Source organism: Pundamilia nyererei, unplaced genomic scaffold (genome assembly GCF_000239375.1).
Source record: "Pundamilia nyererei isolate P.nyererei 1_Seehausen unplaced genomic scaffold, PunNye1.0 scaffold00030, whole genome shotgun sequence".
NCBI lineage: Eukaryota > Metazoa > Chordata > Actinopteri > Cichliformes > Cichlidae > Pundamilia > Pundamilia nyererei.
Window position 1 is genome coordinate 1,289,290 of NW_005187431.1, and position 21,907 is coordinate 1,311,196.

The 21,907-nt window shown below is 42.0% G+C and overlaps 3 protein-coding genes across 7 annotated transcripts in view; all 3 read right to left on the reverse strand.

Annotated features, from left to right (window-relative positions):
• Window positions 1-21,907, reverse strand: part of hoxa3a (homeobox A3a) — a 31,661-nt gene that overhangs the window by 6,609 nt on the left and 3,145 nt on the right. The window contains exons 2-4 of one of the 5 annotated variants that reach the window (XM_005728798.1): window positions 18,308-18,404; window positions 12,562-12,702; window positions 2,561-2,621 (exon numbers count right to left, since the gene is read on the reverse strand). The gene's annotated coding sequence lies outside the window, so the exon portion shown is untranslated. Of the gene's footprint in view, window positions 1-314; window positions 487-602; window positions 788-2,560; window positions 2,622-3,962; window positions 3,985-4,016; window positions 4,494-12,561; window positions 12,703-18,307; window positions 18,405-21,907 lie in introns of those variants that run through there. The other 4 variants (XM_005728797.1, XM_005728799.1, XM_005728800.1 and 1 more) reach the window with 4 other exon arrangements.
• hoxa4a (homeobox A4a) lies at window positions 9,066-11,381 on the reverse strand. The gene is made up of 2 exons (XM_005728796.1): window positions 10,794-11,381; window positions 9,066-10,267 (listed from the first exon to the last, which is right to left on the reverse strand). Exons 1-2 carry the CDS (start codon window positions 11,203-11,205, stop codon window positions 9,936-9,938), a joined length of 744 nt encoding a protein of 247 aa, XP_005728853.1. The 5' UTR covers window positions 11,206-11,381; the 3' UTR covers window positions 9,066-9,935.
• On the reverse strand, window positions 19,284-21,617 carry hoxa5a (homeobox A5a). The gene is made up of 2 exons (XM_005728795.2): window positions 20,864-21,617; window positions 19,284-20,197 (listed from the first exon to the last, which is right to left on the reverse strand). The coding sequence occupies exons 1-2, from the start codon at window positions 21,456-21,458 to the stop codon at window positions 19,947-19,949; spliced, it is 846 nt and encodes a 281-aa protein (XP_005728852.1). The 5' UTR covers window positions 21,459-21,617; the 3' UTR covers window positions 19,284-19,946.

Genomic DNA, 21,907 nt, shown 5'->3' on the forward strand with positions numbered 1-21,907 from the left:
ATCATTTAACACAGTTGAGATTTTAACTGATGAGTCGGGTTGTTTTATGTCTGATAGCAAAAGTTACCCGGGCAATAAAAATGATTTAAAAACAGGGTTTAAAACAAAAAGGAAGCCCTCTTGCATGTTTCATAATCCATAGCCCCGAAGCAGACACATAACTATGCGATGCATCACCATAAAATGAGCACACGGAAAATGTAAATGTCGAGCAATTCTGGCCTGTGCCGTTCTGCATACAATAACAAAAAGCAAATCAGTTTCAAAATGCCCTCAGCGCTGTTAAACCGCAGACTGAAAGGACGTGTCTTCACCGTGTCTGCACTCGTGATGACCGGGAAAAGATATCACGAAGCTCTGTGGTGTGTATCTCCAGGCGAACCATTGCGATAGTCATAAACGGCAGAGAAAAGAGAGACAAAAGACAGACTTGAGCTCTCTGCGCAGCCCCTCCGCTCCACGCTGGAGGAATCCGGCCGCCTGACTGTGTGTGTGTGTGAACTCTTCCTGAACCGAGATCTAAGTCATACGGTGATAAATCACCGCGCGACATACAAACTCAGCCATTTACAACCGAGGGAGCCTATTCCTGGCCTGCTTACCTTATCCTCTTACGACGAATGCAGAGCACCAAGCAATATTTTCTCATTCAGCGACGAAATCGATCAAAGCAGTAATCCAGAGAAAAGTTTAAAGACAGGGCTGACTGGGTGAAGCAGCGGTAGCAGACTGCGCCCTGCCATACACCGAGCATTAGCAGCCACAACAACAAAAAAAAAAAAGAAAAAAAAAAGGAAGAGCCAAGAGAAGCCCCTTTTTTTTCCTTTTTTCCTACTCGACGTGGACGGGTAAACCGAGATTACGAAAGCAGGCGTGAGCTGTCGGGTCAACGAGATAAGACTTATCTGGCCCCAAGATTGAATGTATCGTCCTGCTATAGAGCTATGACCAGGGCTTCATAGCAATATTAAAGTCGGCCAAGGCTATGCTGGTGTATGTGATCCTTCACTAGTACCATGCAGTCACCAGTGAACTGCCCCGAACCAGAGCGTCACCATAGACAAGAAAAATTATGCAAATGAAGTAGCGCCTTGGAAAGCCTGTTCAAATCAAGTGGTTGCCTCTCCTCCTCCCCCAACCAAATGAGGTAGTGCGTCTAGAAGAGAAAATATATACATATATATGTATTTATATCTCTACAAAAATAGCACAGTCCTTCCCTAAAGTGTTTTAAATCTTTTCTGTTATTATGTACTCCGTGGCCTGCAGTGGAATTATGAACCCAGTGAATGAGATGGGGGGAGAGAGAGAGAGAGAGCTGGAATACAAAGGAATAATCAGGCCCCGACCATGCTGCATTTCCATTTCCATGGGACATAAAGGGCTTCTATCCACGGCTTAATCATTAACCCGCATTTCTGCACATTTTGGCGAAAAAAAAGGAGACAACAGTGCGTTTTCATTTTCTGCGCCAGGTACGCCCTTTATGGCTTTTTAACACGAGAATAAAATAAATACCGAAATACACCGAAATACTGCGCACACGCCGAGACGCTCTCACACACGCACACACAAATATCTGTATATATAGTTGTGCTTTCAAATAGCTGAGATTTATGAAAGCATGGCTGATCAAAGCTGTATTCGATTTATATCAACCCCCTCCAGTAGCATGGTGTGAAAAATGGGCACAAGTTTCATCACCAAAAGGCAAAGTGGAGGACATGCAGCGAGGACCAGGGGAGAAGAGAGCGGCAGCAGGGGGAATCCCTCAGCATATTAATGCTGTCTTTTGCAGCCAAAAAGAAAGCCTGAGAAAAGTAGATTTATGTTCTCTCAGCTTCCCCGGGCTGTAAACATGTCCAGAGCTGCAGCTTCTCTGCTGGTTTCAGGCTCTGGGACAAAATTCAGTGACACAATTAGAAACTGTAGAACACACGGACGGCGTGGGAGGTTGAGTGGGACCCAAAAATTCACATGTGAGGGTTTTTTAAGCTAACTGCGCTTTTTTTGCCCCCCCAACCAAAAGTAGCCAGTCTGTATAATTATTTACTTCTTTGTGTTGTGCTAAAATGCTGATTCGACTTTCTCTTTAATGTGGCCCTGAGGAGAGGGTTAAAAGTCAGCGGGGCTCGTATACTGCCGGACATAATGAGGCGCAAAATGTGGGAAGGAAAAAGAAAAGAGGAAAATGAAAGAAAGGAATTTTGATAAAAGAAAAAAATATTTTCAAAAACTTCAGTTCTGTAAACTGTGGCAGCTAGAAGCAGATGGCTTTCACAGAAAGTGGTTTTTGAAATGAGTAAGGCACCGCTCCAAGAGCTGCGATTCCTCTCGTCACTTTTATAGTGACAAATTGCACCACAAAGACAAGTGGAAGAGAAGGAATTATTGCTCTCGGGCTGGTCATATTGCTGCTACAAGGAAATGTACAAGCCATAGGCTGCTTCTCTATCCCTGCGAGTGCTTCGGTGGGCGTGTGTGGTGCTTATTAGAAATTGAATAAGGATATCACCATCAAGCATTCATAACACAAATCAATAAAGATATATGGACTTACCGAAGGCAGTTCAAGGTGTCTGGGAGACCGTGCGTTGGCCAGAATTTACTAAGCTGGAATTCTGCAACGAGGAGTAGAACAAATATTAACATTTTCTCGGAGAATGATCCAACATTTCAACGATTTTGTAAATTAAATTAGTGTGGGTTTTATTTTAAATCCAGGGCTCCAATATACTGTTAAGATCGAATGTAATTATAAATAATAAGGCAATTGTTGTTATGCGTGCGTTGTTTAGGCCCGCGCGTCATGACTTAAAAAATTAAAGTCAAACATAAATCTTTAAAAATAAATAAATAAAAAAGAACAAATGAAATTAAGTCATCTTTTATTTGGGATTATTTGATTAAACTGCAAGATCCAATGAGACGTTTTTTGTTTTTGTTTTCTTTTAAACAAACTATTTTTAGTCAAGTAAAGATATCTTTACAGTTTAAAGGAAGCAGTCAATTTTAATTCATTTTAACATAAAAACACAGACTTACACACAGACAACGTCAGTCTATGAAAAACAAATACACAAAATAGAAAACAGAAAGTAAAAGGCCAAATTCTGATATTCTTCGTGGACAAACAGCGTTACAGCCACAAACGGCTGGTTATCAGCACAAAATCATAATAACATAAAAATTGGCCTATATGCAAATAACGCATTTGTTGTTTCCCTGCTGGCCGGCAAGCAATTTCTCCACAAATGGATCGAATAGTCATTAGCTCTGGCGCACCATCTTCCCCAAGTCCCCGCGCCCATAAATCAAGCAGGAGCGCCGTGACCTCAGAGCGGCCGCCCGGTCCTGGATGGCACTCCGTCTTCCATTATATCCTCGTTTCCCTGGCGGAGCGACACAACCCCACCGCTTTCCTATACTTTTTTCTTTCTTTCACGGATCTCATTTTGATGTATGATTTACGCACAAAAACGTAAAGCAACGAGATGTTTTGTTTTACAGAGGTGCCGAGCGCTTTGACTATTATTATTTATTTATTTAGCTTTTGCTTGGAAGCCGATATTTAAATGGCTGCTTTATTTACAACACAGGCCTCTTAATCCAAATGGTATAGCTCACGCTGTTAAAGCAGCAATTAATACTGAAATCTCCCCCCCCCCCCTTTTTTTTTCGCGCTTCTGTTTAAAGTTTTGGACTGAAATTTAAGCTGCATTTATCACAGCGTTGGGCAAACAAGCATAAACTGGAACAATGTCTCAACCTTAATGACCCAGACAAATCCTTAAATGGTTATGCATACAATCTGTATAAATCGCTCTGGTCTAAGGTATTTGCTTCGCTCTGTTAGCTGTGATAACTGAGATATTAATACATAAATGAAGCTTCTTGATATGTGTCAATTTGATCTCCCTGCAAATAAAAAAAGAAGAAGCCCTGGACCCTTTGTTACTGACCTCTGCCTCGCGCAGCAATAACTCACGACAGTAATGAACAATCAGCGGAAATACCTCAAAATAAAATCCATCCTCCCAAAGCTCGAGCTCTGACTCCGTCCGCGTGGAAAAACATATCCGTCCGTGACAGCAGAATACATCCACAAACCCGGAATCCTCTTTCTCTCAGACTGCCTCTACTTTCTTTTTTCCTCCCCTGGATAAACAAACTACAAAGCCAGGACTCCCCTCGCGGAAAGTGGGGGTAACCCGCATATAATCTGCATCATATGGCCAGTCCGGGGCTCCGGTTTTCTTCCCAGTGCCATAACACCGCGCAGTATTATGCGCCGCGCTCACGTGACGCAACGTCAACTTAAATCCCTTTTATTTGAGCCCGTGAATCATTAATGGAGGCAGTCATTGCCCCCGAGGAGAAACGGATCAGTTTGGAGGGAGAAAAAAGAGGGGTATGTGACACTGCAATGTATCTGGCAGAGGAGCAAGCCTCTCGCAGGGCAAGCAGCTTCTTTTTTTTTCCACGTGTCGCCCATTCAGGGGTAAAGACTGTTCTGTCAGTTTTAAAGTGCCATATATTTGGTGCCTGTTAGCAGCTGAAAGAGCTAATCCTGCCGTATTATGCTGAGCTTCGAGTGCACAGCAGCCCCGAGCCACACTGTAACGAGAGTGTTTTGCGGAGTAATAATTCGCGTTATGTATGGGGATGGCACCCCCACTTCTAACACACACACACACCTTACTAAAAATAATTTAAGAGTGGAATAATAATTACTCCTCGCTGGCAGTGAATGTGCTTTTTTTCCTTCTCTGTAACAACACAGTCAGGTTTGAGAGGAGCCTTGCAGAAAACTCAACTCAATATCGCCCCCCAAGTCCTAATTGTCAGACTCGTGCTTTGGCACCACTTAGTCAGCCTCTGGTCCTCCATCAGCAAAGTCTGCACAAATACAAACACGTTACACGTTTACCTGTCCTACATGAAGGAGGCTGAGCGTCTTGGTGGATGTGAGGGCTGCCTGTCAGTCAGCAGAGAGCGGAAAGCGGAGCTGAGGTGACCAAAGCGCGGCTGCTCGACCCCGCTGATCAGTACATGGACCCCCATTAGACCTACATGCACTTACGCGTTTCCTATGAACAGCTGAGTGATGGTTGAAATTACAAGCTGGCGCAAAGGTTAAGGGTTGTGGGGGGATTTTTTAAAATTATCATTCCACCATGTCTGCCTTGATATGAAGCAGTTTCTATATAAATAGTGTACCACCGTGAAATACATCCGCCTTCAAACATTCCAGGTACTGCCAAAAATCCCAGCCTGGAAGAGCTTTTGTACTTCACGGCACCGTTTGGCGCTTGTTTTCCGTCAACACTGAAGCAGCAGCGGGCGTGGAAAAAATTCCACTACAACTATTAATCATTTGGGGCGGACATAGAAAGCATCCCCACTCCCACATCAGCTTTTGTCCTCTCAAACTACAACTTGAGCGGTAAACTTTTAAAAGGCAGGAGCAGAGGAAGAGCCCCTCTTATTAGCTCACCTTCCTCACATTTAACATTTATTTTTGAAAAGAAAAATAAGGATAAGAGTTAAGAGAAAGAAGGCTAAATTTGCACTTTAGGCTTTGAAAGCATGAATGTGAAGAGATGGGCTCTCTTTCCTTTGTTAAAGCAAATGCTAATTTTGTTTAATGTCTTCTGTAGATTTGAAGCTGTCAGCGGATTTATGGCTTGACACGGCCCTGCTCTGGAAGACAACCCCTACGCCAGCTTTTGCCATCGCACCTGAACTTTTCCCTGACCCAGGACAGAGGCATGGAGTCTTGAGTGGAAAGTTATTTGGAGTTCAAAAACAAGGAGAAGTTGGAAATCAAAAGTCCTCAGCTGGTAGCCTACTGATTTCACTTTTTTTCCCCTAACCTACTACTTTCCAGATTTGCATTTAGTTCCGGAGAAGAAGGAGCAGCAGAAGAAAACAAAGCATAATAAAGCAGTTAAAACTTTCTCCTTGAGCCAAAAGTAGCTGATTGATTATGTTTTAAATCTCGGGCTGTTTTCGCATTAAACAACTGTATCAGAGGTATTTACACAAATCAAGGCTCCTTATCACTGTCAGCGAAGAGGAGTTAGAGGCAGAGACCTCTGGATATTAGCCAGACGGCGGTCCATATCTTCCCACAATGTTGACACTGGGAGCTCTTAACAGCCAGGCTTGGGTTACCGACACTCTCAGACCAAGATAACTCTTTCTGCGAGGTTTACACAGCCCAACATCAAGGCTAAAGCAAAATTCAACGCCTGAAGCTGAGGGGAGCCACCTCTGATGAGCCCACACCAACACTGTGGCGGATTAGGACGACTGACATGTTTTTGCATGAGATTGTTGTAATAAAGATATTTTAATTTACATGTTGAACAGACTCCTGGCTTTTTTTTTTTATTGGAAATGACCCAGCAAGCTTTAGTTGCAAGTAAATTTTGGAAATAGCCTTATGTCCACAACAACAACAATAATAATAATAATAATAATAATAATAATAATAATAATAATAATAATAATAATAATAATAATACTATTGTGTTCACTCTCACTGAACTGTCCATTTATTTCTTACACTTAAGGGTTTAAAGCAATATAATCATAACGCTGTTTAATAATTGCTATCATCATTCGAGATTGCTATTAATACTATTTTACTTTTATTTATTTTTATTGGGATGCGTAGTTTAGTGCATGCAGTTATTTGGAGCTGAACGTTGCCAACATAAATACTGACTGTTTATTTTGGTTCATTAAAATTGTATTGCATAGAAGCGTCTCAGTTGCCACACACACAGAGAGACACAGAAACACACGCAGTAGATTTTACCTCTGCACTTCTATGTGTATTACTTATTTTACAACAGATTTGTGTTCAGTATTTAAAAGCAAAGTTTAGACTGAATGTGACCATCGTAATGCTCTTGTTCTTGTTGTCCATAGGAGGTCCAGTAAGCAGGCTAAATAGTCTACACTTACGTAGCACTTGGTAAACTAAGCGCTTTGCATTGTCTTTGCAATTTGGCACCTAAGCTCCAATGCACGGTGCTAGCCTTCAACTGGAAGCAGTTTGGGATTAGGTGTCTTGCCTAAGGACACCTCGGCACGTGTGGAGGGGTCGGGAGATCGAACTTCTAACGCTACGATTAGTAGTCCGTCTGCTCGAATACCTGAGCTACGGCAACCCTGTATGCCAAAGGCGTATATATGTATATTTTCCAAACAATAAAAATTTATATGGATCCGATTTTAGAATTGATTTGAGGACCATAGAGAGCAAAACGCGATATTAACAGGAAAGGTTTGTTTGCATTGGAATATTCAGTGACATGCACAAAAAGATCATGGCGCAAACTGCACTTCCGGGATATTGTATGCAAAATTGTGATATCACTGCAAAGCTAAAAAAATAAATAAATAAAATAAAATAAGAAGCAACCATGTCTACTCACAAGTCATGCCGGTCTGTGTCCAGCGGACAGAGTTTTGTCAGAGGAGAAGAGATCTGACTCGCACCCTGCGGATCACTTCAAATGAAAATAAGTCAGAATTTCACATCTATTTCTGACCCCGGGGCATTCATTATTCAGCGAGTCACGTGAACGGGCGAATTAAAATTTCAGTACATTGGAAGTGACCTCTATTCGCGACTCAAATGACTTGAAATCTGTAATTTATGCAGAATTGGACTTCTTGGAGTCTGCGCAAAATTGGTGCCAATCAGCCTCAGCGTCATCTCCTGCACAGTTTCCATACCTGAAGCAACTGCTGCACAGTAATGGGGAGCTTCAGGATGTCTGCGGCAACATACAACACATTTTTTTTAATTGTGGTAACATTCAATAAGCAATGCATACACGAAAATGTACAACTATCTATTTCTCACTCTGAGGATTAAAAAAAACCCCACTCCAATCAATTTTACATTTATTTCATTGCAGACCCATCCTGTGTGCAGTTAGTGGCATAATCAGTGGGCTAAAACCATCAGTGCCAGCATACTAAATAACATCTATCCGTTTCTGCTCATATCTGCTCCCTTTCTTCGTCCACTGACAGGCACGTTTCAGTTATTATTTGCAGGAGAGCTGTCTCATGCCTCCGATTCACACTTACAATCACAGTTTTTGTTTCCGCGCCCTCTTTGGGTATCCCGTAAATGAGAAGAAAAAGCTCTTGGAGTTCTCGGTGCTGATATATGGTCTTAACATTGTGTGTGTCGAAAGGTCAAGGGTCAGAAGAAGTGCTCTAAGCCGGTGATTGGCCAGTGCCGGCCGTGTCCCCCAGCTGAACTCTCTATTGTTTGGATGTAGCAGGTAGTGACCAACACTCACACTCTGGTGTACAGCGCGTAATGGCAAGTAAGAACAATATGTGTTGCCGGATACATTTAACAGTTTGGGTTTGGTCTGATTCCCGTGTCAGTACAGCCTATAAAGCTTTGGAGCTATCAGCTGATACCTGCCTGATATACTCTGTCACAGCTCAGCCTAATCCACGAAAACGCGCACGGCGTTCAGAACACTCAGGAGTAACAAAAAGACATAAGACATGCCTTCACTTTGTCAAAGTTTGTGCATAGCATTGAATTTCTTAGGTTTCACTCTAAAGCGATTTTGCGCATCGGTAATGTGAAAATATCTTTTCGGATCAACCGTGAATGTATTAAAACGGAGGTGCGCAATACTATCAAATGAAACATTTCTGTAAAAAAACATTTATCGCAAATATTTTCTTTCTACTCTGGCAAAGTGTTAAAAAGTGCAAGAAAACGCAGCCACAATGTTGCCAACATGTTGCAAGGCAAATTGTTCGGGACTGCAACACAATGTGACCACTTTAAGTACGCATCTCAAATGGCTGGATTTCTTACCAAAAGCTTCAGAGCGCAATAGTCCACACACCGAATAGAAATTCAATGTAAACCAAAATAAACAATGTGAGTTCAAAGTTTTAATTTCTGCAAAAAAAAAAATATAAACAAAAATATAAATGAACAAATGAGAATCAGTTTTTAAAAAAATGGCACCTTGAATGTCGTGAAAGTGAAATCCGTATTTGCGGTGACAAAACATCCGAAGCCATGTCAGCCTTATAAGTGAAGCACACATTTATTTCACAAGGACAGATTTATTCTAAACTAGCCTACATCACAACGGCCATTACTGAGACAACATATACAAATATTCACAGTTTAGAACACAGCACAACATGGACGCACTATAGCACAAATAAAACTAGACCATATGACACCAACAAACATAAACTTACTTTGACGAAACGCTTTTCTTATTGTGCCATCATTGTGATTTGTCTATGTACATTAGATGTGAAAGTCACCTGGACTACATTCAACAGTAAACCAACCCACTCGAACACACACATACTACACTGCTATACTCTGACTGATGCCATGCCTCTAAAAAAATTAAAAATTAAAAAATTGAGAAATAAAATGCCGTGTGGTTTTCTAACTGGCATCTATAGAGTCTCGCTAAATATCTTTCAAGTATATTAAAACTTTTCCATGAGCAACAATAAAGAAAAGAAAAGGAAATATCAAAGAGAACATTGAAAAGAAAAAATGAGGTCAAACTTACTTTTTTACCTCACTCACTTTTAACTGCAATTATACATTTCATCCAAGTTTGATGTGCATTATCCTTCTTTCATAATAATAAACAAATATATAAACACTTCAGTTGCCACCGTGGCAATTAAAGGTGAATTTCAAGCTTATATGATGAGGGCGAGGACGACCGGAGAGAGGGGTAAGGGCACAAAGGACGTGACAGGGGCCCAATAGCAGAGGCAAGGTGAAAGAGATAACACCATGTGTGTGTGTAAAATACTGAGAATCGGTCCATCAAATTCCACTTGTGTTATTTGCCATCTCAGTCTGGATTGGGGTTTTCAGGGATGGGGGGTTCGTTCATGCACTATAGACCTGCGGTGCACGGCGTGGGGACAAGCTGCTGGCCTGTTTTGATCTGCTGCTGCTGCTGGGCCCCCGAGGCTGAAGCTGAGGCCGAGCTTGAGGATCGAATCTTAGTGTTGGGAAGCTTGTGCTCCTTTTTCCATTTCATCCTCCGGTTCTGGAACCAGATCTTGACCTGGCGCTCGGACAGGCACATGGTGTGAGCAATCTCCACCCGCCTGCGCCGGGTCAGGTACCGGTTGAAGTGGAACTCCTTCTCCAGCTCCAAAGCCTGCTGGCGGGTGTAGGCAGTGCGGGACCTCTTGGGCACTCCTCCATTGTAACTGGCATTGACTGGGAGGGGGGGGGAAAGCCATAGACAGGGAGGCAAGCAGGTGTTACATGCAGGTTGATTGCGTTTACTCCAAAACCCTTAAATCCGCCACTGGACACATTCTAGCTTCGAAAATCGTGCAAGAATTTGTGGGTTTGGTGGAAATTTGCAGTCGCTTGTTCTACACTCTGTCTTGTTTCAGTTTACGGACATGACCTTAATGTGGAGATGCCGAGTGCACAAGTACTCGCATCCAGGGACAGATCAAGCTTAGGAAATGATTAACAAAAACAGCGGGGCTGAATATTACTTTGGCTCGGCTCCAGTGGTGGAGGTAGTTTGGGTTAAAAAGCAACAAAGGCACATGGCCCCGACAGACGAACACAGGCAATAAAATTTACGAGGGTCCTTAATTACCGACCCTGCTGCTCGATAGTCGTAAATTGCTGTTGTAAGGGCTGCTACTAGTGTTGCCTCAATAGGCTTGCGTGTGTTCCAGTGGTTGTTTCTCAGTGGTTCAGTTATTTAACCGTGATGATAACTCACCGCTGCTAACGTGGACCTTTTTCATCCAAGGATAGACCACCGGCTCCTTGCCCTTCGCTACGCCGGGATAGACTTCAGTGGCGAGGCTGCAGTCTTTGCTGGCGTTTGCGCCACCGTCTGGGGCCGCCGTGAGGCGAGGACCGTGGCTCTGTGGAACCGGTTGCGGTTGCGCGTGATGCCCATCGTTGAAATCGTCGAGTCCGGTGGCGGGGACGTTACCGTAATCGTATCCCGATTCTGTGTAGTTTGACCTCGGATAGGATGGCTCTTCGTGATGGGGGAAACCCGTATCTTTTGGCCGCTCGTAATAATCACCGGGGTTAGGGATGTATCCGCTCTGCTGATATTCGTCGCATGGAGGAAAGGAAGGCTCGATATAGTTGGAGTTTATCAAGTAGGAACTCATGGTCATTAATTTGTGAAGTGCAACAATACTAATTTTTATCGCGCTGTCGTTTTTCTGATCTCCACAAAACCCTCCTACTCCCTGTCAAATGTACAAAGTTGCCTGGTCACGTGTGAAGAGCCACCAATCACGGCGTGTCCTGTGGGCATCATGTAAACAGGAACCAATGGAAAGCATGGCACTGGTACCACCAACACTGCTTGGACTGGCTTACGTTACTGTTTTCCTTATTAAATCACGGTATATAAAGCAAAACCAATCAACTAACTTGTTTACTGCACGGGACCAAACTTATGCGGGCGAGGCTTCCTGCGTTTAAAACAATCCGCCTCCCCTGAAACAGAAAGTGGATATGAAATTCAAACCCTTAAGGTTTTTTTCGTAAACAAAACGCCATTTCCAACAAACAGGGAAAGAGGTTGTTGGAGTTTTAATCTGTTGCATCCTAATAAAGAGAATCTGCAGTGGGGGTTAAAAAAAGAAAAGAAAAAAAAGGCCAGCACAGCAATGCAAACTGTAGTGTTGTGTAATATAACAGCCTTCAAATTACTGACAAAGGCACGGTGAATGCAAAAGCTTTACACCCAGCACTGACGAGCCGCTTCTATGCGAGCATCAAAGCCTGCGCATAAAGCTTGCTTGTCTATAAAAACCTAGAAGATCACACATAAGCTGCAAATTAAAAAAAAAAAAAAAAGCACGGGCTGCTCAAGTTGCACAAATGTGTATAAATGCACGACACCTCCTTTGGCAAGTGCTGTTGCATTAAAAACTCGAAATTGCACCTTTCCCCTTATTTGCCAGCACATGGCAATGATCTGAAGCTATTCCTGGTCTGTTTGTTTGATAATATCACGTTGCAAACTTGGTAAGTGTTAATTGCACGCATTCTGTGGCTTAACAGCCTCTGCGCGTTACATGTCAGGGAAAAGCTCGTCCAAACAGCGGACAAACACGTGAAGGCACCTGTCTTGCATTACAGCCAGATGCCAAAACAAAACATTGTGATTTTAAACCTCCACGTACAGTAAGACCTGCCAGCTCCAACTAGTCTGCACAACAAAAATGACTTATATCTGAGCATTTTTCTCTAATTCTGAATAAATTTGGAAGTATTCAAAACCGTTATAAGGAGCAGTTTGCACAGATTTCAGTGCAGTCCCGCGTTGTAACAGTAACAGGTAAAGAAAAGTCCAGTGTGCCCAGTATTACAAAAAAAACAATAATAATAATAATAATAATAATAATAATAATAATAATAATAATAACAACAACAACCACACGATCTGGAATCATAAAACGTAAAGTATAATTTCTTGTTTTTTTCCTGACTGCATGTTAGATGATATAAAAGTCTCTGACCGTTCATCTCCCCGGCAGCCATCACGTCCAGGCCCAGTTTCCTCTCCACGTCCGAGGTGACTTCCACACTTTATCTGTGTTTCTTGAAGATGCAGCAGCTCTTCATAAAGCTGATCCACGCTGTCCACATCAACAAGGCCTCTGCATGGAGAAACCAGAGGCCAAATTTTCGGAAATATTTTAAGCTTTCTTTTCTCCCCCATTTTCTTTATCTTCTTCTTTCTCTCTCTCTCTCTCGTCCCCCCTCTATTCTATTCGCTCCCCTAAACAGAGATAACTTCTGCCTGACCCCATAGTGACACCGTTTCCATTTTGTTTCTGATTAATCTTGCCCATTGACAGTCTTTGTTAAACAACAAGGCGTGCCCTTTTTCCAAAGAGGCGACATTTTCATATCTGTTAGACGCAGTGACCCGGGGTTCACCCCGGACTTGGACTTCAGTTTTGCGGGCTCTGTTCAGCTTTGGGTAGTTGGGGTGGGGGGAGCACTTAGCGCGGGTCAGCGCCCAGGATGGTCCCCCAAAAGAGTTTTAAATGTGTAAAATTACCTAGAGCTATTTAAGAAGCTCACACGTCCAACTACTACTGCATTGCATGACATAGATCAGAAGATAGAAGTTTGCATTTAAAAGAGGGACCTCAAAACTAAAGAGATCAACTGCAGATCGACTGAAGTAGTATATGTTTTACTTTCTTTTAGGACTTTTTTTCCTCAGCTTTTCTCAATAACTAAACTTCTAGATTTTGGATATGCTCTTGCCGAGGACTGAAAACTCGAAGGCCTTTTTTCTCTCTCGAAACAAATTGCCATTCTTTTCTTGTTAGCACACTGTTGCTGCAAGGCAAAGCTGCTACTTTATGAATCTCACAGGCTCTCCTGCACCTAACTCATTGTAAATGGCAGCTGCTGTACTTTACGCCAAAGATCCACTGTATCCTTATGGCCAAGAGACCACCTGAGAGGCAATATGTCAACATAATGTCAACGGGTAAGACGACTTCACATGATATCTAAATTTACAGTCCACTACCATTCTAACATATATATATATATATATATATACCTTGTATAAATATGGGCCAGGTCAGATCGGCTATTATCCACTTACTGTAAGTTATTCTTGTGTGAAAAACGACTTCTGATGGACAGTTCATTCTACTTGTTGCTATATGTATTTTATATTACTCTATGAAAGCCTTTTTGCATATTAAAGTGAATCAAAGTTTTGAGAGCTAACTCTTCATTCATTCACCAGTGATCATAATGTTAGGCGTAATTGGTGTGTGTGTGTGTGTGTGAGTGATATATATATATACATACATACATACATACATACATACATACATACATACATACATACATATATTGTAAGGTCCTGCTACTGTATAGTGTCAAAGTATTCAGTGGACAGTAGACTAATGGACAGTATTTGGATTACGTGATACTGACTTACATTGTACACATAATTTCGCATTTAAACTCCATTCTGTTTCAGAAATCTTTCCTTAATTTTATTCTCGGACAAAATAAGCTTTGTACAAGGGCAGGATGCTTTCAGAGCATATTCACGGAACTGAAGGCCTATTTGACCAATAGACATCTTTGCTGACAGTTTACTGTAAATTTAGATTATCAGAGAAGTGCCGTGACAATGGTGACAGATTGCAGATGGCTCTCACAAGGTTTCTTGTCTATATGGAGCTCTAAATGACGATGGAGTAAAAAAATCTTTTCTACGTGCACGATGGGATACAGATTCGGGCAAAAAAACACATTTTTGCCTTTATGGAAACATTTGGATATGGGTAAACGCTCATAATAAAATATATCCTTAAGCATAGTGTGCCGTGTGCATAGCGTCCAAAGCCATAACACAGAAAAAAGAAAGAATTGGTTTTCCAAAATGCAAGGAACAGTCACTAACCTCTGTCTACCGTTGCTAATTTTGATTAGACTTAATCAGAGCTTAAACTATTGGAGGATTAATGGCTAAACGAGCAACTACATATTCCTTATTCCTCCGCGTGAAGGGGGGTTTGCAGTTGGGAGTAGAATTTCAGAACCTGAAAGCCAAGAAATATAATCCACGGACTCACTGCAGCAAAAAATGTTTAAGCAATTACATTTTTAAAGGTTAATTTATTAGACATGCATTTCAAGGAGAGCCACAGCAGCAAGGAATATACAGATAACCAATGTCTAACACTGAGTGTAGATATTTGCATAAAACAAACTGAAGACATTTTAAAAAAAAGTTCAGTGCATGTTGTCATTTATGAGAATAAAACGTGTGTACAATCAGCATATGTTGTTTCTGTTTTTAATGCGAACGAATTCGCTGTCTGTCCGTCATTAATGACTTTTTAGTTTTCAATGAAATTATTTAAAAAAAGACTTTGAATCAAAGAAATGTGGAACGGAGCTCATCCAATTGTTTTTGGACATTTAAACGCTCCTATCCTTTGCAAGGCGCAGATTTTTTTAAGTAGATAAGCGACACATAAGCGTAATGTGTTGATTTTCTACCAGTCAGAATACGCAGGCCTGCAATTGTGTAGATTTTCCACTGATGAATTTTAATTCATTTTTAAATATTTGTGCCTTCAAATGTTTATCTTCTTTTCCCCTTCTTTTTAACGTGTTAAAAAAGAGGTTCCAGAGAAAACGAAAATGGTGATACATTCAGATTTTGTTAGTTCTTTTAAGAAGAATTGTTTTTTACACTGATTTTATGCTCATGTAATTGATTTATTTATTTTTTTAACCTTTTTCTCTGCAATTATTGCTGACTGTGTATAATCAGTATTAAGATTAAAGGAAGAAGCAAGACCTTAATGTATTTTTTAAATTAAAAAATCGACATTTATTGTTATATGTTATTATTCTTGTCAATTGTCGCGTTCCCATTGTGCCCTTACAACTTTCACAAACCGTTCACTATTTGAACTTGCTTAAAATAGCTTTATTTCAATGAATGCCACTAAGTAGACCTTATGAAAAAAAACCACTCAAAACTACAATATATTGATACTATATATCTATATATATATTAAGCCGGTCTATTTATGAGGCGCAACATCTGTGCCATTTCAGTTTTTTTAAAGGCTTCTATTCAGTTGATCAGGAAGAGTGGAGCTAAATGTTTTTTAAGGGATCCGGGGGCTCATGTTGGGGGCCGAGGGCCTTCGCATTACCCTGTGACCGGGTCGAGAGTATCAATCCTCAAAATGCTAATTTTGCCCTCGTCCCCAAACATATCAAATGCAATTTATTCAAAGGAAATTCACCAATCAGCCGCCCTAATAAAACGCCAACCACTCAATCTTGTTGCTGGGGACGGGTGGGGGGTCTCCTCCCCCGGTTTCAAACGCGAGGTCACTGCGCATCCAGGGTTCACCTGGAGTGCACCATGCAACATATGTAATGCAAAGCTATTCTGTCTTTTGTGTGGAGAGTCAAGATCGCTATTATAAGGCTGGCATCAGGCTCCGAGTGAACAGATGACGGAGAGTTGTTCAGCGCGTAAACTTTTGACCCCAATTTTTCCTCCTCTTCTGCAGCTATCTCGCTCTCATCAGCCCCAGCCCAGTGAGATACCCCCCCCGCCCCCGCGCATCACTCCATACCGTTTGAAACGAAAAAGCTGATTTTAACAATGTCTACATTTCATGCCATCACAATGATCATTGTCAAAAAAATTTATAAGCAGCAAAGATGCCATCACAAGATCTAAAATGCAATTGTAGCTTTGTGATGTTCCCAAAGACGTAAGATAAATCCGGCGGGCTCCCACTCAAGACTAATAGGGCCGTAAAATATGCAAATCACTCATTAGTGTTAGAGCAACCACAGCAGCCAAAAGTCTTTGTTGAAGGCAACACTGCAAGTTTTCCTCCCACTATTCTTGAGCAGTCTTTTCCTCTCGTGCAGGATATTACCACAGGCTCTCCATCCTTTGGTAATTTCATTTTTACGCATTATGCTTATAGGCAACGCCAAGCAAACGTGTCATTAACGTGAGTGTGTGCGTGTGCGCGCTACCGCGGATGTGCCACTGTGGGTTTTTTTCCTCTCTCTCTATGCAGCAGGGTGACAGTGAACTTGGCCTAAAGCGAGCTCTGCTGGTGGCTCAGAGAGGATGCAGATTTATCTTGGTGCTGTGGCTGACCTCCAGATGAACCTGCTGCGCTCCCCTCTTTCTCTCTCTCTCTCTCTTTCTCTGCCTGGCAGTATGCCGCACATGGGGCCCTGTCGAAGTATCTCCTTTTGAAATATTGGCAAGGATTTTAATTTCCAAACAGCCTTCCTCCACCCCGTCCTGCTTTATTTTCAATATGTCTCAAATCAAACTGGAAAAAGTATAAATTTGTGTTTCTGTTAGGCTGGCGTTTACTTTACACACACGCGTGCAAAAAACTCGCAAAGCACTGCTTCAAGGATTGGGAGAACAAAATGCAAATGCCGAATTTTTGGATTTCTTGATGATAATGATGAGAAGAAATCAAAACGATTTAAGCAATTCAAGACACTTTTTAAAGGTGCCAAGATTTTAAATACCTACCAGCATTGGTGAACATATACTAAAGTATAAACGATTTGAAGTCATTTGACGATATAAATATTTGTTTTCGTGTCATAAGGTTCAGAATTCACCGATGAATAAAAAACATGATGAAGGCCTCTGCACAAAAACAGAGAAACTTTGATATTTAAATTATTCAGACTGGCGGACAGCATGACCTTTGAAAACCCGCTGAATCAACAAATTCACCAAAGTTCATTCAGACATTCAGCAAGTTTTTTGGCTGGCAAAACATGATAAGACTTATAAAATCAAAATATTTTCAGTTTTATTCGATTTCGAGCGTATTTGCACCGGAAGTTTCAACGAAGAGAAGGCGCAGTAACACATCTTGTAGTGCGGGATAGAAAAAAAATGAATTAAATGAAAAAAAAACAACAATATACAGTTTACACTTTCATTTTCAGATCATGTTTCTGTGAATCTGTGTCCACTAGTGACCCGTTTGGCCCCGACTCTGCTCGGACAAAAGATCACCACAAAGCGAGAGTGACTTTTAAGAGGTCATCTGAACTTTTCAACCAACTTGGTTGACACAAAACGGAATTCCTTTTAAACGTGTCCCTGCTGTTGTTTCTTCCCTTGTTGTGTTTACTTGACAGTTTACAGCCTGCCCTAAAGCCAAATACCGTGCCAACATGTGGCGCGCATGCAGCGCTCAGCATAACAACTGCAACTTTTGTTTTAGCGATGGACCCACAAGTTTCAGAAGTCATCAGCACATACAGAATCCAATCAAGCGAGCTGTAAATCTGTAGGCCTGCATTAACCCTTAACTTTATCAAGGAAATCTACACGCTCCACGAGCCCCCTGGAAACTTTCTGGCGCACGCTCTGTGACTTCTCCAATGTAATAAAACGACAACAAGTTGAAGTTTGTGGGGGTGGAAATGGACACAGATAATTATCCAAGATGTAAAAATGGATTATGAGTTACACCACAGATGGAGGGAAACAAGTTACACAGGGAAGGAAGCAATTAAATAGCCATGAGCTGGACCCAACCCTGCGCAACATCTGCCGAGACCAGTATTCAGCACTCCACAACTGACAAATTAGTGTAATGGACTAATAGGGACGAATAGAGGGAGCGAATACAATAATAAGGCTGTTTAACACAGACTGGCTGTTCTCAAGCTACCGTCTAGTCTGGTGAAACTTACCCACAGACGCGGTCCCCATCCTGGAGAACGTCCGGTCCATACTGAGGCAAGACTGAGCAATAGAGCTGGTCTGTACCGGTCAAGTAACACTTACAGCCTGCAAAGAGAGAGTCAGACGAAGCCTCGCCGTCAGTGCGATTATATGTTATGTGCAATATACTGTCAACTCCCCAAAACCATAAAACTTACTTTAATGGCTACCACGTGACCGTTTATGGCCAGTGAGCCTATCTGGCCGCTCTCCGGATGATTTTTACGATCGAATTCATAGACAAACCCCCCATTCATTTAGCACCCAAATGTCAGAGAACCAGAAACGGCCCTAATAAAGTTTACAGCAAGAAAAGTCGAGCTAATTCTCTGGGAATAGCTCGGGAGTCTGTGCGCAAAGGGGGGACCCACGGCCCCTGAAGTCAGTTAAGGACCCCAGCGCCTGAGCAAGGTGAGTAAAACTGGATGCTTTAATACGAGAGGACCTGTTGAATTCAAAGAGATTTGAGGAAACTTTGCCAGCTTGGTTTTTTTTTCCTGACAGCTCATACAAGTGGCTTTAAGATTTTTAGATCAACCAGCAAAACTCCCCAAATCTTCTCCGCCATAAAACAGCAGCCCTGAATCTGAAAGATTTGACAAAAACGTACACTCAGTGAGGTGTTGCCATTCCAGTACAAAGTTTATTATTCTGGCCATCATCGTCGTCATCATGAACATCATTATTATTATCATACTATAGTTTGACTTCCAGTCTTTTGAAAAACATTTACAAAAAAAAAAAAAAAAAAGCTTATCACGATGGAGATAATACACATTGCGATAAGATTTACGGTGGGACCCTAAAAACAGCTAAAACACGCTTTTACTCGGATATTGCGCCCAGATGAAGAACGCAAAAAGAAAAAAATATAATAATAAAATAATAAGGAAAGAAGGAGAATAAAAGCAGCTCCTGCAAAAAAAAAGAAAAGAAAAGAAAGAAAAGAAAAGAAAAGAAAGATACAAGGCACAGCTAATGTACATACAAGGGTGAGTCGGCACCTTTGTCCACGTGTGTTCACAACACATACAATAACCACACAAGGCTTTTACTGCTGGTTCTACTTTTGGAAGCAAGTTATCTGACAACTCGGTACAATACACCAAACAAATAAATACATACATATACAGTACATACAGAGAAAAGAAAGGTCAAACACAAATGTAGCTCAACCTGAACCTTCTACTTATTAAGCTGTTATTGTTGAGTGCATCACACAGAAAATATGGATTTATTTGCGCTAGGCGGGTAGCATTTCAAGCTTTTATTTATTTAACTTTTTTTCCGTCTGAACAAGAAATAATTTAAGCAAACATTTATTTTCATGTCTCTTTTTTTCATTTTCTAAATCTAGACAGAACTGTACATAATGCATTTTACTCACATAAGCATAACCACGGTAGGGATAAAAATGAAATTATATTGTTGGACATAAAGAAGGTTTATAGATAGGGTGACCCACTCCTCTGTCCCTTCTCTCACACAGCCCGCTAAGTCTCTGCGCTTTTTTGGAATAGGAGGAGAAGTTGATATGACAATCTTTGTTTTGTTTTTTTTGTTTGTTTTTTGAAGTGCTCTTTTTTTCAGGATTAAAAGGTGTAAAAATCAGGGCCTATAGGCTCCTCCGCCTGCAGCCGCCATGCTCATGCTTTTCAGTTTGTTGTCCTTCTTCCACTTCATCCTTCGGTTCTGAAACCAGATTTTGATCTGTCTCTCTGAGAGGCAGAGGGCATGGGCTATCTCGATCCTCCGCCTGCGGGTCAGGTACCGGTTGAAGTGGAACTCCTTCTCCAGCTCGAGGGTCTGGTACCGAGTGTATGCAGTTCTGGCCCGCTTCCCCTCTGGCCCAGACAAATCTTGTACACACACACAAAAAGAGAAAACAGATCAGACGCAGAAGAATTAAATAATAATTTTACTTTTGCGCCAACTTTCCTGAACACGTTTCTTTCAATTTTACAATACTGTGTTTGGTAATATTATAGGTATGAATGTCTTAATCGCTGCCACACGACTGGCACCTTGTAGAGCTTGAATGGTTAAAACTTACAAGTAACAAGGTACCACACACTTTTACTACTGAGTCCATAGAAAGAGGGTTAATAGCAAAAAATATTTGAAGTATCCTCTTTTTATTTAAAGCCATTTTAAAACGCACATTTAGTAAATATCAAGTGTAGAAAAGGGTCAGATACATTTAACTAGTCTAACCTCGCATCTGTTGCTACACTATCCCGTACCTGATAGTCTAGCTAACCAAATATAAACCAAACAGGTGAGAGGTGCACATAGCGCCACATGCCCCTTTTCCAAAACTACATTTATTTGTGCTCTTTCTATCACTTTAACGCCAGAATGGCCAAAATTTGGCTTGTGCTCATAAAATGTCCTAAATAAGATGATACCACGTCCCTTTTCTTTCTTTCTTTCTGTCTTTCTTTTAAACAAACAGTCAGACAACAGCTTTTTGTTTTTTGCAAAAGATCAAAATCAGTACGAAGTCATTAAACAAAGCAGTTTACCGTGACTTATGTGTAGTTTTCTCATCCACGGGTATATCTGAGGCTGTGTTGAGTCGGTTACATTTTGAGGAGTTGTCGGTGCACTTCCCGCGGGCTTCTCTTCCTCCAGAGGGGAAGCTTTGGACACACAGTCCCGGCTGAGCAGCAGCGTGGCTCCATTCGAGTTTGAGCACGGGGTTGAGCACGGGGTCGTTATGGAGTTTTTCACAGCTCTGTGCTGAGACTGTGTCTCGGTCACTGGGGACGAGCTGGCGACCGAGGAGCACGGTAGAGAGTCAGGTGGAGGCGATAGAGACGAGTTCCCGGTGCTGTTTGCGGACTGGTTGTACCTGACAGGCTCCACCGCGGGTGTTGTCGCCGCTGAGTGACTCGGGGAGTAGCCCGGTGTCCGCTCGCTTCCCACAAAGTGTCCGGTACTGGTCCGGCCGACTGTTAGGTCCATCCCGTTGTAGCCGTAGCCATACCTGCTGGAATGCATGGCTGTTGAGTCTCTATATTGCTCGTTTGCCGTACTGTGGTCTCCATAATTATGTAACTGGAAGTCCGCGCCATTGGGATAGCGACCGCAGAATGAGTTCACAAAATAGGAGCTCATTTGTTGACAGTTCCACCGTTTGCTTCTTGTAGGTATTGCTCTTGTTTTTTATGGTTATTTTTAGAGGTAAAATAGCATAACCTGTGTTCTTGATTTGTGGCTCTTATGCTTTAGCGCGTCCTATAGCACCCTTGCACAATTTATGATGAATTATGGAAATGAGTGGGACATGGACTTGATTCTCTCTTACGTAGGCACCCAAATATGGGGTATGGCGAAGAATCACGTGCTTTTGTTGACCAGTCGTAAATCCTGCTCGGTGACCTCCAGAGGTAAACTCGTGCACGCAGGAAATACTGGGTGGGATATAAAGGGTGCGCGCTTTCCCTGCGCTCGTGGCTAGGGCAAACTCTGAGCCGGGGCTTTGGGTGTTTTGGATTGTCGTGGTGCGCCATCCTCTGGTTCAACAGTTGCACTGCGTGTCTGCGGCGCTTTCCGAGGCGTGGGCT